This window comes from Saccopteryx leptura, chromosome 2, assembly GCF_036850995.1.
Source record: "Saccopteryx leptura isolate mSacLep1 chromosome 2, mSacLep1_pri_phased_curated, whole genome shotgun sequence".
Lineage (NCBI taxonomy): Eukaryota > Metazoa > Chordata > Mammalia > Chiroptera > Emballonuridae > Saccopteryx > Saccopteryx leptura.
The window spans coordinates 115014900-115029762 of NC_089504.1; the positions used below are offsets into that span (position 1 = coordinate 115014900).

General features: G+C 47.6%; 1 protein-coding gene across 3 annotated transcripts in view; it reads right to left on the reverse strand.

The window, feature by feature from the left end:
• Positions 1-283: 283 nt before the first annotated feature.
• The window catches only part of CRACR2A (calcium release activated channel regulator 2A), a 147121-nt gene continuing 132541 nt past the window's right edge, over positions 284-14863 (reverse strand). For all 3 annotated transcript variants that reach the window (XM_066368601.1, XM_066368603.1, XM_066368602.1), the window contains 3 exons: positions 9124-9225; positions 5858-5934; positions 284-4470 (listed from right to left, as the gene is read on the reverse strand). In XM_066368601.1, coding sequence (XP_066224698.1) covers positions 4386-4470; positions 5858-5934; positions 9124-9225 — 264 coding nt within the window. In that variant the 3' untranslated portion in view covers positions 284-4385. The remainder of the gene's footprint in view (positions 4471-5857; positions 5935-9123; positions 9226-14863) is intronic.

The following is a 14863-nucleotide window of genomic DNA, read 5'->3' on the forward strand; positions in this document are numbered from 1 at the left end:
AATGTTTGTATATCGTGATTTCATTATTTTTATTTATTTATTTATTTTTTTGCATTTTTCCGAAGCTGGAAACAGGGAGGCAGTCAGACAGACTCCCACATGCGCCCGACCGGGATCGACCCGGCATGCCCACCAGGGGGCGATGCTCTGCCCATCTGGGGCGTCGCTCTGTTGCATCCAGAGCCATCCTAGCACCTGAGGCAGAGGCCACAGAGCCATCCTCAGCGCCCGGGCCATCTTTACTCCAATGGAGCCTCAGCTGCGGGAGGGGAAGAGAGAGACAGAGAGGAAGAAGAGGGGGAGGGGTGGAGAAGCAGATAGGCGCTTCTCCTGTGTGCCCTGGCCAGGAATCAAACCCGGGACTCCTGTACGCCAGGCCGATGCTCTACCACTGATTTCATTATTTTGAAGTCACTAAACTCTTAAAAAAAAAAGGGTTCTGAGTTGCAGTCTTCTTCCTCCATCTATGCCTTTTAAGCAAAGCCTTGTGGAATGTCTGGATTCTTTGCCAGAGGGGAGACTGCATGAGGGTTTCTGGTCTTCTTCTGTTGAAGAACTGGACATTTCCTTGGCTGCTCATCTCCCGCACAGCATGCAGAAACTCAAAATGGAGAGGAAGGTGCTTAGATCCAAAGGACCTCTGAGTTTCACATCCTTTCTCCAGTCCAGAGAGAAAAAATACTTTGGTTGGGGTGATTAGTTGTAGGGCTAAGGAATGAGCCCAGAGTCCTGGCTATGTGGTGGAACAAAGCAGGGATGGCAAGCAGAGCTTGAGTTGTACATTAAGTCTTTAAAACTTTAAATTGGCTAATTAAAATATGTTCAAAGACCTAAAGGAAACAATGCCTAAAGAACTCCAGAAAAGTATGAAAACAATATCTAATTAGATAGAGGGTACTATAAAAATGAACCAAATAGAAATTCTGGAGTTGAAAAGTACAATAATGAGAATGAAAAATTCACTAGAAGGTCCTAATAGCATATTTGAGCAGGCAGAAGAAAGAATCAGTGAACTTGAATATAGGCTATTGAGACAATCAGGTCTGAGGAACACACACACACACACACACACACACACACACACACACACACACACACAGAATAAATAAAAAATGGACAGAGCCTCAGAAACCTGTGAGACACCATCAAACATGCCAGCATATGCATACTAGGAGTCCTAGAAAGAAAAGAAAGGGAGAAAGGGACAGAAAGAATATTTAACAAAATAACCAACAAACATTCCCTAAATTTTATGAAAACCCATTAATCTACACACCCAAGAAGCTCAACCAATTCCAAGTAGGATAAACTCAAAAGAGATGCATAACTAGACACATCAAAACAGCAAGAAACAATTCATCATATGCAAAGGAGCCTTGATAAGATTGACAGATGATTTCTCATCAGAAACCATGGAGGAGACAGTGGGATAGAATATTCAAAGTACTGACTGGGGGTGAGGAGTGTGGCAGGGGGAGCTGTAAACCAAAAGTTCTATATCTGGCAGTTATCCTTCAGTCATTTCCAGATAAACAAGTTTATCTTCAGAAGACATGCCCTACAAGAAATACTACAGACTTAAAAGAATACTAGATAGTAACCGGAATCAATGTGAAGAAATAAGGGGCCCTGGAAAAAGCAATTATATAATTAAATATAGAAAATGGTATAAATATATTTTATGTTTTAACTCTTTTTTTTCCTCTCTGATTTAGAAGGCAAATGCATAAAATAATCACTATAAATCTATGTTGGTGGGAGAAAATTGTATAAATATGTAATTTGTGGTAAAAACAACATAAGGGAGGAGGGAGTGAAACTACACAAAAGCAAAGTTCTGTATTCCATTGTAATTAAGTTGATATTAATCAGAACTAGGTTGTTATAAATGAGACATTAATAGTAACCCAGGGCAACCACCAAGAAAATACATTTTAAAAATATAGTAAATGAAATAAAAAGGGAATTACAATTGCACACTAGAAAATAACTATTTAACACAAAAGAAAGGTCAAAGTCTGGGATGACTTTGATCACCATAGTGGCTTAGAAGGAATGGGAGAGAAGGGGAGACTGAGACATGGGGACACAGAACTACTCGGAGTCTCTCTGAATTCCCTGTGCTCCACACTTTCGGCAAGTGGGGTTAGAAAAGGCAGCAGCAGAGACCTGAAGACCCTTCTCTCTCTCTCTCTCTCTCTCTCTCTCTCAACCTTTGTGGACTCATGGGGCTTTACTCCACAGGCTGGAAGGCCAGGCACTAGGGTCATCCCACCCTGCTCTCAACTGTGAATTCACTTTTCCTAAGTGGAAAAATGTAGCCCCAAGCCAGCAACTAGGATTTTGGGGATAAATGCATCTGTGGGCTTAGGGAACCCCAATGATAGCCTGCTTGCACCATAAGTCCCAGTTGCCACCCTGCTTTTCATCAGAAGCAGGACAGCTGCTTTCCTTTCCCCTTGGCCATCTTCTCTTCTACCTGCACCCCACACACAAACACAACACACACTCACACAGCAACACGCATACAGATATGAAAGGGCCGCTGCTTGGTGACCCATCCCCCACGCATCCCACTAATGAGACCATCACCAGTGTCCTCTCTTGGGAAAGGAGTCTCCTGTAAGTTCCCCTCAAAATGTGACTGGTGTCCAGGGCCAGCCTAAGTTGGAAAATGATCATGTGATCATAAGAATTCTGACAGCAGAGAGCCTGAAACACCAAATAGCCTACCTTTCATTGTACTGGAGACGGAGGCCCAGGGAAGAGGCTGGCTTGCCCAAGTTCATGGGGCACCTCCCAATGCTCATTGCTGGGTTTGTTCTGCACCCCTCATGGGCTCCCTGGTGCCTACAAAGGCTAGACGACAAAGAGGGAGGACTCTGCAAAAAGGAGGTAGGCACTTACATGGTGACCCATGGGCTCTGGTTCTCTTGGGGGCCTGGGGAGGAGGCTGCAGGGAACAGCTTTGGGAAGGCTGGCCTCTTCCCCAGCCTGATGGACTGTGTGTAGATGTCCTGAGTCATCTTCTCGGAGGCCTGTGGACACTCTCCGCCCCTGCCTTCACTGCCCACTCTCCTGTGGAGGCCTGCGTCTATAGTTCGAGACTGGTAATTGGCGATGATCTGTATGGTCTTTTCATCCAACTTCCCAGCCAGGGCAAGAGTGCCCTCCCCAGCCCCACTGATGCCAAGCCACAGTGAGGCCGGAGCATTGCTAACCACTGAAGGGACCACACACTGAAGGGACCACCCAGCTGAAGGTTCCACCATGAGCCTAGATCATTCCTTTATCCAAGTGCCCTGTGCGGCTGCAGTCATGGGGTGCTGAGGCCAGCAGCTACACCCTGTTCACATACACCAGCAAAATGCCAGCATCAGAGCCACACTTTTTTTCTTTTAATACAGTCTTCTGAAAAACACAAAATGAAGTCAGTAACTAGGGACTTGGTGTTGGGCCTCTCTGCCTGCATGTCAATCTACCTCGTTAATCATCATGTACGATTTTTCAAAGAGCTATTTTGAGAAACATTTAGAAAATGGCTCTTACATTGCTATAGTTATTTATACCCTCCAGAAACAGTCGCTCAGTGTAGCAGCAGATGGGTTTACACCCCTGGTTTTCTTTTTATCTGTCGAAGTTGAGCAGGAGGTGAGCCCCCCCTCACCCCAGGCACACGTGTGTCACCCCCACCCCCCTGGACAGTGAGGAGGAAAGGCTGTGGGCTCTGTGTAAGGCACCATTCCAGAGAACCCGCAGGGGCCAACGCCATGGGCCCACGGCTGCTGAGAGAGGCCGGGCCCTGGGAAGGAGCAGGACCCCGGGGGTGGGGAGTGAGGGGTAGGGAATAGAATATGGGTGTCCTGGTTTGCTTCCCTCAACACCACGCAGGCATCTCAAAGTCCATGAAACATATGCCAAGAGTGTCCCATTGGTGTCCAGAGAACAGGAGCCAAAGCCAGACCAACCACCCTCATTGCCCAAGTGCTGTGTCTGTGGCCTGCTGGAAGCAGCAAGCCGGCCCTGCACAGTTACCATGACAACTGCAGTGCTGAGGCTCCTAAAGGCAAGGGGTGGAGGGGGGGGGGGAGGTGGAGAAGGCACGTGGTGGCTTTTCTGGAAAAGCCCATCTGTTTCTTTCCCCCAGGAAGCCAAGCTGGAGGTTGGGGGCGGAAGGGAAAGGAATGGGGTCTAGAGAAAGAAGGCAGAGAAAAGACTCCAAGATGCTCCAAGAGCTGCTTTCTTGATCGGAGGTGCTCCCCTTCTTTTGGGGAGAGGCAAGTCCCTGTCAAGGACAAGTCTGGGCTGGCGTGGATAGGAGCCTCTGTGCAGGACTCCAGGTGCTCTGTGGCCCAAGCCTGCTGGAGCCTCCTGGGAGGCACCTATCAGCCACAGCAGGATTTCTTCTTGGCAGAGCGGCTAACCTGAACGGTGTCCTCCCTCACTGTGTCTTCCTGCTCCTTGAGGATCCTGGGAGAGGGAAAGGCAAAGCGTCAGCAATGGAGAGCTGCAGGGCCCCAGGTTACAGGCCATCTGGGTAAGCTTGGGGGACTCCAGCCTCACCAGAGCATCAGAGAGAGTATTCTAAGTCTCCCCATGGGGAATACAGGTACATAACTATAATTGGTAAAGCCAGAATTTAGTCAGTCTGGATCCTTCACACCTCTTCCAGGAAGCCTCCCCTGATCCTCTAGGTGGTGTGAGTGCTCCAATGGCACTCTGACCTTTCTGTAATAACCCCATTGGTCTCTCGGCACTGACGGAGCTGCTGAGGGCTGAGACCTTTCCTTTGTGTCTTTGCATATCTGACGCCTATCACAGGACCCAGAACACTTAGAGACTCAGCAAATATATTTCTTAGTAATTGAATCTATGGAAGGGCTGTCCCATGTGGCCACAGCTCCAGATTAAATGTAGGAGGTGAAAGATTAAAAATAGTGTTAAGTATCTTTTCCCTGCTTTATACTGTCGGAGTGCTTTCACCTTCAGCATCTCTTTTGTTTCTCACAACAACCCGTGAGTGGGCAGGGAAGGTGTGATTGATGTTCCTAGATTAGGGGCAACGCTCAGAAAGGTAGGGTGACTTGCTTCAAATATCAGCGACGGAGAAGCCTAGACTTTTCCTCGTGGTCTTCTACAACCTGTCAATGCACACACGTTGTTCTGAGTTCTTAATTACTCAAAAACAAATATTTTTTAGAAGCTCCAGAATGAATGCTGAGCACAGAGGAGTACAATTAAGTATTTGTTCGCTGGGTGAAAGGGATAGAATGAAATAAGTGCCTAGATAGATAAATTAGTGAATATTCAAGTATAGAAAACAGGGTCTTGTGTGCGGGGTTGTTTTCTTAATTTTCGAATAGCGGAAGCTCATGGAGCCTGTCTCTCCCTGGGAGCAGTCCTTTGGATGCCATCACCTTAGGTGCTGCTGGTCTCTCATCACAGCCCCTCTGTTCCTTGGCTCCCCTGCCTGCCCCTAGGGGCCCTAACCCTTCTGCGCTCCCAGCTGGCTGTCAACTAATCCTTGCTAAAATATAAACTAGTGTCGGGGGACCTAAGATATGACCTTTCCCAGGAGCATTTGCATTTAAAAAGCAGGTTTCTGGGAAAAGGCAGCCTTTGAGACTCCAGAAGATTGCTGTCCCAGCAACAGGCCGGCAGCCTTTCTTTTTGGCATTATTGTTCCAAAGGCTGTCCCTGACCCCTGGAATCCAACACAAAGGCCAGGGTGCCAGCCACTCAGACAGACAGGAGGCAGCCTCTCAGGTCATGGTGGGGGTGGAGGGTGCGGGTGGTGAGGGCAGTGGTCCCCATCAGACCCAAGCAGAATCACCTCCCCCCTGAGCTATGCGTTTACCTGGCCAGATGGAGCAGGGACTCTTTGGTGTTGTAACCAGAATAGGCACTGCACTCATAGAAGATCAGATTGTTCTCCTAGAATCATAAGACAGGGGGAATAAATGGATGGGGAGCTGGAGAGAACCGTGGGGGGTGGGGGAGAAGACCCTGCCTGCACCTACCCACATCCCTGCTTCCTCTCCAAGTCCCCTTGATTGCTCCACTCCCTCGCCCCTCTCTAAGAGGTTGATTTCCGTCTCCCCAGGCAACCCAACTAATGGGAGTCCTGTAACCATCTCCCAGGTGAGCTCTTAAAATTGTAAAGCAACAAAACCATAAGCTGTGTTTGCATTTTATACATTCCCAAATTGCTCTTGGGGAGGGTGTGTATGTGTTCATTTCCGGCTCACACCAGCCTGTGATGCAGCCCAAGACACAAAGGGCAGGGTGGGTGGCATTCTTCCCACTTCAGGGGCAGGAAGGCTGAGGCCGGAGGAGGTGGGCGTGGCCAGCCTGCTCCAGGGGTGAATGTAGTTCCCGGCAGGGCTCCCAGCAGCACGCTTTTCCCAGGACGCGGACATGCCATGGGTGGTGGGGCAGTCGGCACTGAGGCAATCCAACAGGAACCCACCTACACACGAGGTCAGGGCACGGCAGCTGCCCAGGCTGCCAGCACCGGTGCCACAGGACAACTGTTCATCACTTCCTGAGGCAGAGGCTGTGCCGCGTGAATGGCAGCACCCTAGCCCAAGGTGCGTCACATGCCATTTATCAGTCCCATTAATAGCTAGCCTGCTTCCTTATGACAATGCTAATGGCATGGAGCCCTGGTGGCTGATGTCCTGTGGGGATGCAGGCAGTTGAGTGAGGACACTCATTTTGTGGCTGTGGATAAGGAGGCTGGGCAAATGCTGACTCCAGATCCAGCTTCCGCTCCACACCCCACAGACCCCGTTCTGCCCTCTGCCCTTCTCACCCCCTTCCGTCAGACCCTCACTCCTCCTCAGTCTGTGAAGAATGAAGGCTCATGGGAAGGGGCGGGGAGGGGTCGCACAGGACCTGGATTTGGAAGACACACTCTGTCTTTCAGCTTTGAGTCCAGGCTCCCACCATTGAGGAGCTGAGCGATAATTTGAATAAATCACCTAATGTCTCCGAGCCTCGGTGTTTGTTTCACTGACCAAAAAAAGAAAAAAAAAGGGGGATGATAAAAATACAGGCCTGCAGTTCCTTAATCAAAATCCTTGAATCCAGATGTAGTATTATGGAATTCAGACACGTTGAGTTGCAGAAAGATAATGCCTATATACACTATATTATCTGATACCCTCAGTGGGTCTGGGACAGCATCCTATAATTAAACACATTAGTATTTCTCCAGGGAAACATTTGAATATTGATTCAAAGTACGGCACACAGAAACCACAAAGAGCGCGTGTCAGTTCTGGTCAGAATTATCTGCTAAATGAAATGGAAGAACCCTTTTAGTTTCCAGGGCTTTTTGGATTTTGGAATTGAGAATGAGAGACTGTGGGCATGTAGCTGCTTGGTGACCCTCCACAGGGACACGTACCAGGCCCTTCCTCCTCCTTTCTTCTTTAATCTTTCCCATCTGCCCCTGGCTCCCCAGCCCCTGAGGCCATGCACGTTTGTTCAGAGTGAGCATACTAAGGATTAGGAATCTTGGGGTTGGACAGCTCCCCCATCCTTAAGGAATCCATAGTTCCCGGAAAACCACACTGGGAAGTGGGAGTGGCTCAGTAGTAAGCACTGCGTGTTTTTTGTTTGTTTGTTTTGTTTTGTTTTTGTATTTTTCTGAAGTGAAGCGGTGGGGAGGCAGACAGACAGACTCCTGCATGCGCCTGACCAGGATCCACCCAGCATGCCCACCATGGGGTGATACTCGGTCCATCTGGGGCATTGCTCTGTTGCAACTAGAGCCATTCTAGCATCTGAGGTGGAGGCTATAGAGCCATCCTCAGTGCCCAGGCCAACTTTGCTCCAATGGAGTCTTGGCTGTGGGATGGGAACAGAGAGAGAGAGAAAGGAGAGGGGGAAGATGGAGAAGCAGATGAGTGCTTCTCCTGGGTGCCCTGACCGGGAATCGAATCCGGGACTTCCACACTTCGGGCCGATGCTCTACTGCTGAACCAACCAGCCAGGGCCGAGCACTGCATGTTTTGCTGCTTGATTTCCACCAAGCCTTGTTGGTTCTGCGCTTGGGCAAGAGTGCTGCAGCTCATCTCACTGGTAGGCTACCCAGCACGTGCCCCACCTTTAGCTTACATTCAGTTTTAAGGTCAATCTTGGTGAAAGGATGAACTCTCTAACGGAGCTGTCCAAAGAAGAGCCAGCCTGCATTAATGAGGGTTTTATCCCCAAGGATGATCAAGTGGAAACACAGGTGATGGGATTCAAGCATCAGATAACATGGTATTAGCTCAGGGGTCGGGAACCTATGGCTCACGAGCCAGGTGTGGCTCTTTTGATGGCTGCATCTGGCTTGCAGACAAATCTTTAATAAAAAAAATATTGATAATAATGTTAAAAATATAAAACATTCTCATGTATTACAATCCATTCATTTCCTACTGCTCCTGTTCATGGTTGCAGGTGGCTGGAGCCAATCACAGCTGTCCTCCAGGACAATGCCAATTTTTTATTGGATAATGCTTAAAGTATACGGGTTGTTGTATGGCTCTCATGGAATTACATTTTAAAATATGTGGTGTTTATGGCTCTCTCAGCAAAAAAGTTTCCTGACCTCTGTATTAGCTGAAGATTTATACTGTATTTTCCCATGCATAAGACGCACCCTTTTCGAAAAGTTTGGGGTCTATAAACTGGGTGCATCTTATACAGTGGTTGTTGATTTTCTTTTTTACTTGAAATTGACAGTGATGAGTTGTATGAATTTTATGATGAATAAAACTTGAGTTCAATAACTATGTAATACATTTTTTTTTTCAAGTTTCGGGTCCCAAAATTAAGGTGTGTCTTATACATGGGGAAATACGGTAATTCTGAGTTCTGAGGGTAAGAATTTGGGAAAATTCCCCATACTCTAGTTATCCCTAGGCAACTCCATTTCCAACCTGTGTTTTTCCATGGAAAGTTCCATCCACACAGGAGCGGGACCACTCCTATGACGCCAGGACACCCATCGTGCCCATCACTTCCTTCCCAGAGGGCTTCCAGAGAAGGCTCCCATCAAGGCTCCAGCGCGCATACCCAGCTGTCCTTGGGGCCCATCCTGTCTGCAGAGATGGAAGTGCTGCTCTTTACCTTGGCAAGCTGTTCTCCAAGGGTCCGGGGAACTTCCCGCTCTCTCTCGTTGTCGATTTTATTGCCCAGCAGAAGTACGGGAATGCAGCCTCCCACAGCTTCCTGCAGAAGAGACACCCCCAGAAGAGAAGCACCCATAAGGAGAACCATGTCGTGACATGCTGGATGGAAAGACCCCTCTGGCTGTGGAATTCCCTGCTGCCACAATAGGTCAAGCCATAACAGAGTTGTCCTGCAAGCTGAGTGGGAGAGCCACCTTCTATGAAAGCCTCAGTTCATAAGGCTTCAACAAGGGGCCTGAGGCCCACTTCTGGGTGCCTCTGGGTCCCTCCAGACCCTGTTAGTGTGTGATCCTTTCCTCCCTCACCACTCTCCTTGGATGCTGGACAGAACATGCAGGGCCCCAGGTGTTCTGGGAGTGGGTATCAGGATGAGGGCACAGTGGAAGTACATGTCCTTTCCAGGGCTTCCAGCATCCCTGAGGGCATTCCTACATGACCAGATTCACCTGAATGAACCCCAACAAACCAAAGAATTAATGCAGTCTGGTTCAGAGCTGTTCTAGGGGCTGTTCTAGGGGCTGCTGTGATCAGCATTGGCACCTCCAGGGGTCTCAGATTAGGCACGTAAGCTCCCTAAGGGCTGGGTCCAAATCTGACTCATGCTATTTGGGTACAGAGTGCTGATAAAATGATTGTTGTGTGCCTCATTGGAGGTCACCACCTGGGATGTCACAGAGCCCCGCCATCTCTGGCTCAGAAGGAAGCCTTGCCCAGGGAAGAACTGTGTGACCATAGCAACTGCACTTCCTGGGCCAGAAGTAACAGGTATTCAAGGGGACCACCCTATTTCCTCCTCCAGTGACCGTGGCAGATCAGCGGGGGCCTGTGCACCGGAGTCCTTGTGCCACCATGTCCTCCCTTGTGAGATGAGCGTGCTGGCTTCCTAGCTGTTGAGTGAGTAAATACGGTAATGTTCACATTTTCGCAGGTTTTTTTTTTTTTTACTTTGTGAGATATTTAATCAGGAGCTTTTGATCATAATTTGGGAAGGAATAGTTGTAGCCACATGTTTTACCAAATAGAGAAGGCTGTGGAATAAGAAGCTAACAAAGTTATAGTGTTTCTAATTAGTTCATTAACTTTTATGTTTCAAACAAATGTCCAAAGTCCATCTGATAGGTACACCTATTTTAAGTTTAAATGCAATTACATTTGAAATTAAGCTTCATTGGTTCCTTAACCCACACATTCATTTATTGCAGTTCAGTCATGAAAAAATTTATTAAATGAGAATGTTGAGGCTCAGAGAATCCAAAAGAACATTGAACCTCAAAGTCACTGAGTTATGAGGACTCTTTAATATGTGGGCCCACATTTCTCTGATGTTTTCCTCTAAATTATGATTTCTAACAAATTCTCTCCTATTTAGTGTCTTATTAACTGGAATGCTCTAAAAGCAGTATTTCTGTGGTTACATGGTAAATAATGTTAGCAAGGCAAGGTCTTCCATTGCCATCTGACCCACCCAAATAGATTCAATTATGTGCACTGTGGCTGCCATGTTAAGTGGATTGTATACAGTCCAATAATTTGCGAGTAAAAAGCACTAATGGTATTTAGAGGCTGCGATGGCTCCCTGTTACCAGTGTTGATTACTGGGAATACCCCTATTCTCTGACTGCATTGGGCCACAGAAACTTGGGCAAAGAGTTCTTCACAGAAAAGGAAGAAAAGAGGAGGAATGAGGGAAATGGGCCAAAAGGCTTGCTGCTTGGAGCACAGGAGAGATATTTGTAGATTTATGTGTGAGGAATGACTAAGGCTTGTGGGATTTCTTGACATGGAAACTCTCAAAATATGAGCATCAGACTTGAAATCCCAGGGCAAAAGTCTAAACCGTTTCTGGTATGAGTGATGGCTTCAGTTTCTGCCCTTCCAGAGGGGATGCTGGGGACTGAAGGACCGAATAGGATGAGATCGGAGACAGTCATAAGCCCAACATCTGAGTCCTGCACACCACTCACAGTATGCCTCTTGGGAAAAGAAGGGACAGTCTTCCTTTTAAAAGAAATTCCTGGATATAAAAGTAGAGGAGCTTCGAAGGTGCTGGTAAGACCCAAGGCCACAGCTGGAGCTGTGTCTCCTGCTCTGTGCATGGTCCTCCCTCCACTGACACTCTGGACCCCTTGCTTCCCCTCCACGGGCCCTGGCTTGCCACTGATAAAGGAGAATTAGATCTCGTCCCAAAGACATGGCAAAAATCAGCGACAACACATAAACTGGAGAGCGTGCTATCATAGGCAGTCAGTGGACGCCACTCTGGCCCCAAGTCAGTTTCTGACACAGGGCCATGGGGGGGTGTTGGGGCTGGGGTGGGGGTCTCACGGTCTTTTCTCACTTTAACCTCTGTCTAAACTTCACCCCTTTTGTACACATAACTAGGTTTTCAGCCTATATATTGCTTGGCATGAAGATGCTTATAATTATCCACCAGATGAAGCAACAAATTCTTTTTAAAAGTTCAAAGTGCACCTCTTCTGGAGGACAAGACTAAGGTCCCCCCAACCTCTGTTGTCCTTTCTATAGATGCTGGCAGAATCCCATAGGCATCCCAGCACAGACGGAAGGAACTGAAGCCGGTTAGCTGGGCACACAGCCCCTCTGTATGAGACCTGGCTGTGCCCAGGGTCTGCTGTCCCTCCATGGAGCTCGTCTCCGTCACCCCTCTTTGTTCCTCTCTCCTTGAGCTGTGAAATAGACCTCTAAGGCTGGTTTCTGTCCTCTGGCTTAGAGACAAAACCTCTCTACACCTTTGATCACTTTAGTTGCCTTTCTGTGAACTTGAGCTTGTTGGAAGACAGACTAGTTGGAATTCAAAGATTGCACATCTCTGACTTTAAATAACAAGGGCTGTCAATTTGAAGCAGAGGATTGACATTCAGCTCTGAACATGCATTCAGCTGTTGGATTTGCTAGATTGTGTGTGTGTGTGTGTGTGTGTGTGTGTGTGTGTATCTTTCTGCTGGGAGGCAAGAAAGCACTTAGCTGGGATAGTGCTGCTATTTCTCTGGAGCCAGAACAAAAATTTCCCAGCACATTAAAGCATGTAGTTATGCTAAGGAAAAAAATGACTGCAAAATTATATCTTGGGGGTTTCCATATTTATCCATCCCCTGGACTATGAGTCAAAACAAGATTTATTTGTGTAGTTCATTTAAACTGCCAGCACTTCAAGCTCAACTTGGAACGTGGGGAAAAGAAATCAAACTGCTATTTTTTGCTCTGTGCTGCACGTTGTCACTAACGACAAAGATCACAGAACGGGAATTAGCTAGCAGTCCACGACGGGAGAGGAAAGTGAGCCCGACCCCTTTCAGCTGCAGAAATGTTCTGCTTTGAGACCAAAGCTGGAAGAACTAAAAAAGAAATGAACACCTATTTTTCAGAAGCAGATTTTGATCGTGGGCCATGTGACGACAGAGAAGCATAATGCAGCAGCAAAGCCCTAGATTTCGTCCTGGCTGCGCTGTCCGACCAGCTGTGCGTGCCTTCGGACAAGTCACTTCCTCTCTCTGCATCTCAGGGCTTCTCATCTACAAAACAAGAGGCTGCACTGGATTAATCTCCAACTTTTTCCAGCTCAAAGACACTGGTCTTGTTGGCTTAATGATATTCCACCAGTCCTATTGTACTTCCTTGACTTGTAGGTCTAACAATTTAGTGGTATGGAATAACAAAAAAGATCTAAAATGGAAGTTCAATATGCTAGAACTGCAGACACAAGGGACCAAAAATGTGAGTTTGGAGGAAATACCAGCCCACTCAGGCTCACACTAAATCCTATTTTCTCTATCTGGTATGGGCCACAAAGTCTTCAGATGGCCCTTAGAGACCAACCAGTTTATTTTTTAGATTGGACTGGTTAAACCAGCCCCACCGGCAGAGATGAGGAGGAGGTAGGGGAGGGTTGGGAATAATAGTTGGCAGGAATGACTAACAGCTTTGATTTCCTATTAAGGGGCATAGGAAATGAAAACTAGCAGGAGAGCCAGCACAGAGTGGTCTAGGCTTAGCTTGGGTGCCTTCTTCAGAAGGCCTGCGGGCAAGGTAAAGCTGTCTAGGTGGGAAGGGTGAGGGAGGGTGGACGAGGAGAACAGTCATGGGGGCAGGACGCTCCCACCTCATAAAGCAAGGTTGTTCTCCTGTGCCAAAGGATTTTGGTTTCCTCTGGGCTGAAAGAATCCTCTTGGGTCCTCTGGTACACACACTCCTGCTCCATCCTGCCCTGAATCCCAGAGAGTCGAATGCCATGGCCGGCAGAATGTGGGGGCCAGCAGAGACTTTTCAGAGCCTCCAGTTCATCCCTTCACTGAGTGACTGGCCACAGTGTCATGGTCAGAAAGTGGCCAAGCTGAGATGAGAAGAACTTCCTTTCCAGGGAACGCCATACCTCGCCCAAGCATCTGTTCCCACCACAGAGCCTCTTTCAAGAGTAAGTCTTTGCCATGTATGATCTGGGGCAGTTTTAGCCCTTTCTTCTTGTACTGCTTTTCAGATTGTGGGAGGAAGGGGCACAGAGAACAGCTGGTCAGCATTTGCTCAATAATAAGGCTTCAGAACCTGAAGCCTGTTATTAAAGCTCTCCCTCCACCCTCCCTTCACCAGGTGAGGGAGTTGGAAAAGTGCTTGGAGCTCTATGGAAACATAAGATGCTCCACAAATATAAAGTACTTATTATTTTCAGTTCCCCTCCAATCAAATTAGGTGTCAAATTTTAATCTATCATCTGACATCTCTGATTGCTTGTTGCCAAGGTAGAATGACTTAGCTTTTCAAGGATCTTGAGAATTATTGCATTTTTGAGGCCACTGTTCCATGCCTTCAACACACAGTCCACCATCTGACACAGCTTTTTGCACTTGCTCTTGAAATCCTAGGCCACCAAACTGGGTCCCTCATGCTGAGCCCTCGGGAGTGCCTGTGAGTGCTGGACATGTAGGAAATGCTTAGATGATGCTTGTTGAAGGGGCATGGACATCTTTGGATAAGATTTAGAAGCTTGCTTCTCAAGAGGTGGTCCCTAGACCAGCAGCAGCAGCCTCACCTGAGCACTCATTAGAAATGCAGTGTCTTAGGCCCGGCCCAGCCTCACTGGCTCAGATTCTGCATTTTAACAATATGTCTAGGAGATTCCCGTGCCTATTAGAATTTGAGAGGCACTTGTTTATATTGGAAACCATGGTGGCTGAGAATCACCTGGGAGCCTGTTTTTATTTATTTGTTTGTTTGTTTATTACCAAGTCCCAAGTCATTCTATCTGGGAGAGAAGACCCTGGCATCTGTTTTGTTTGAAAGCTCCACTGGTAATCCTGATGTTCACCCAGATTTGGGATAGTCATTTAGAGTTTAGCTGTATGCTTTGCAAATTTTTAGAAAAGAAGAACTCAAACTACAGATTATACAAAAAGGCCCAATCCACACACAATAACTCTGAGTTAGCCACATATGGGACTGCCATCTCAGCTTGGCTTCCTGAGCACACAGGGGCACTAGGGCTCTTTGGGGACTGTTGCTGGGCACATGCTGACAATGCTTTTCAGCCCCACCCCATACAGGAACATGCCAGACATCCAGCATGTGGCATAGTATTTCTGAAGAATGACTGAACTCGTGCTGCAAGTTGTGATGACGGCCCTCTGATATTTCTTTACCTTCACCATTAGCACCAAATTTGACCT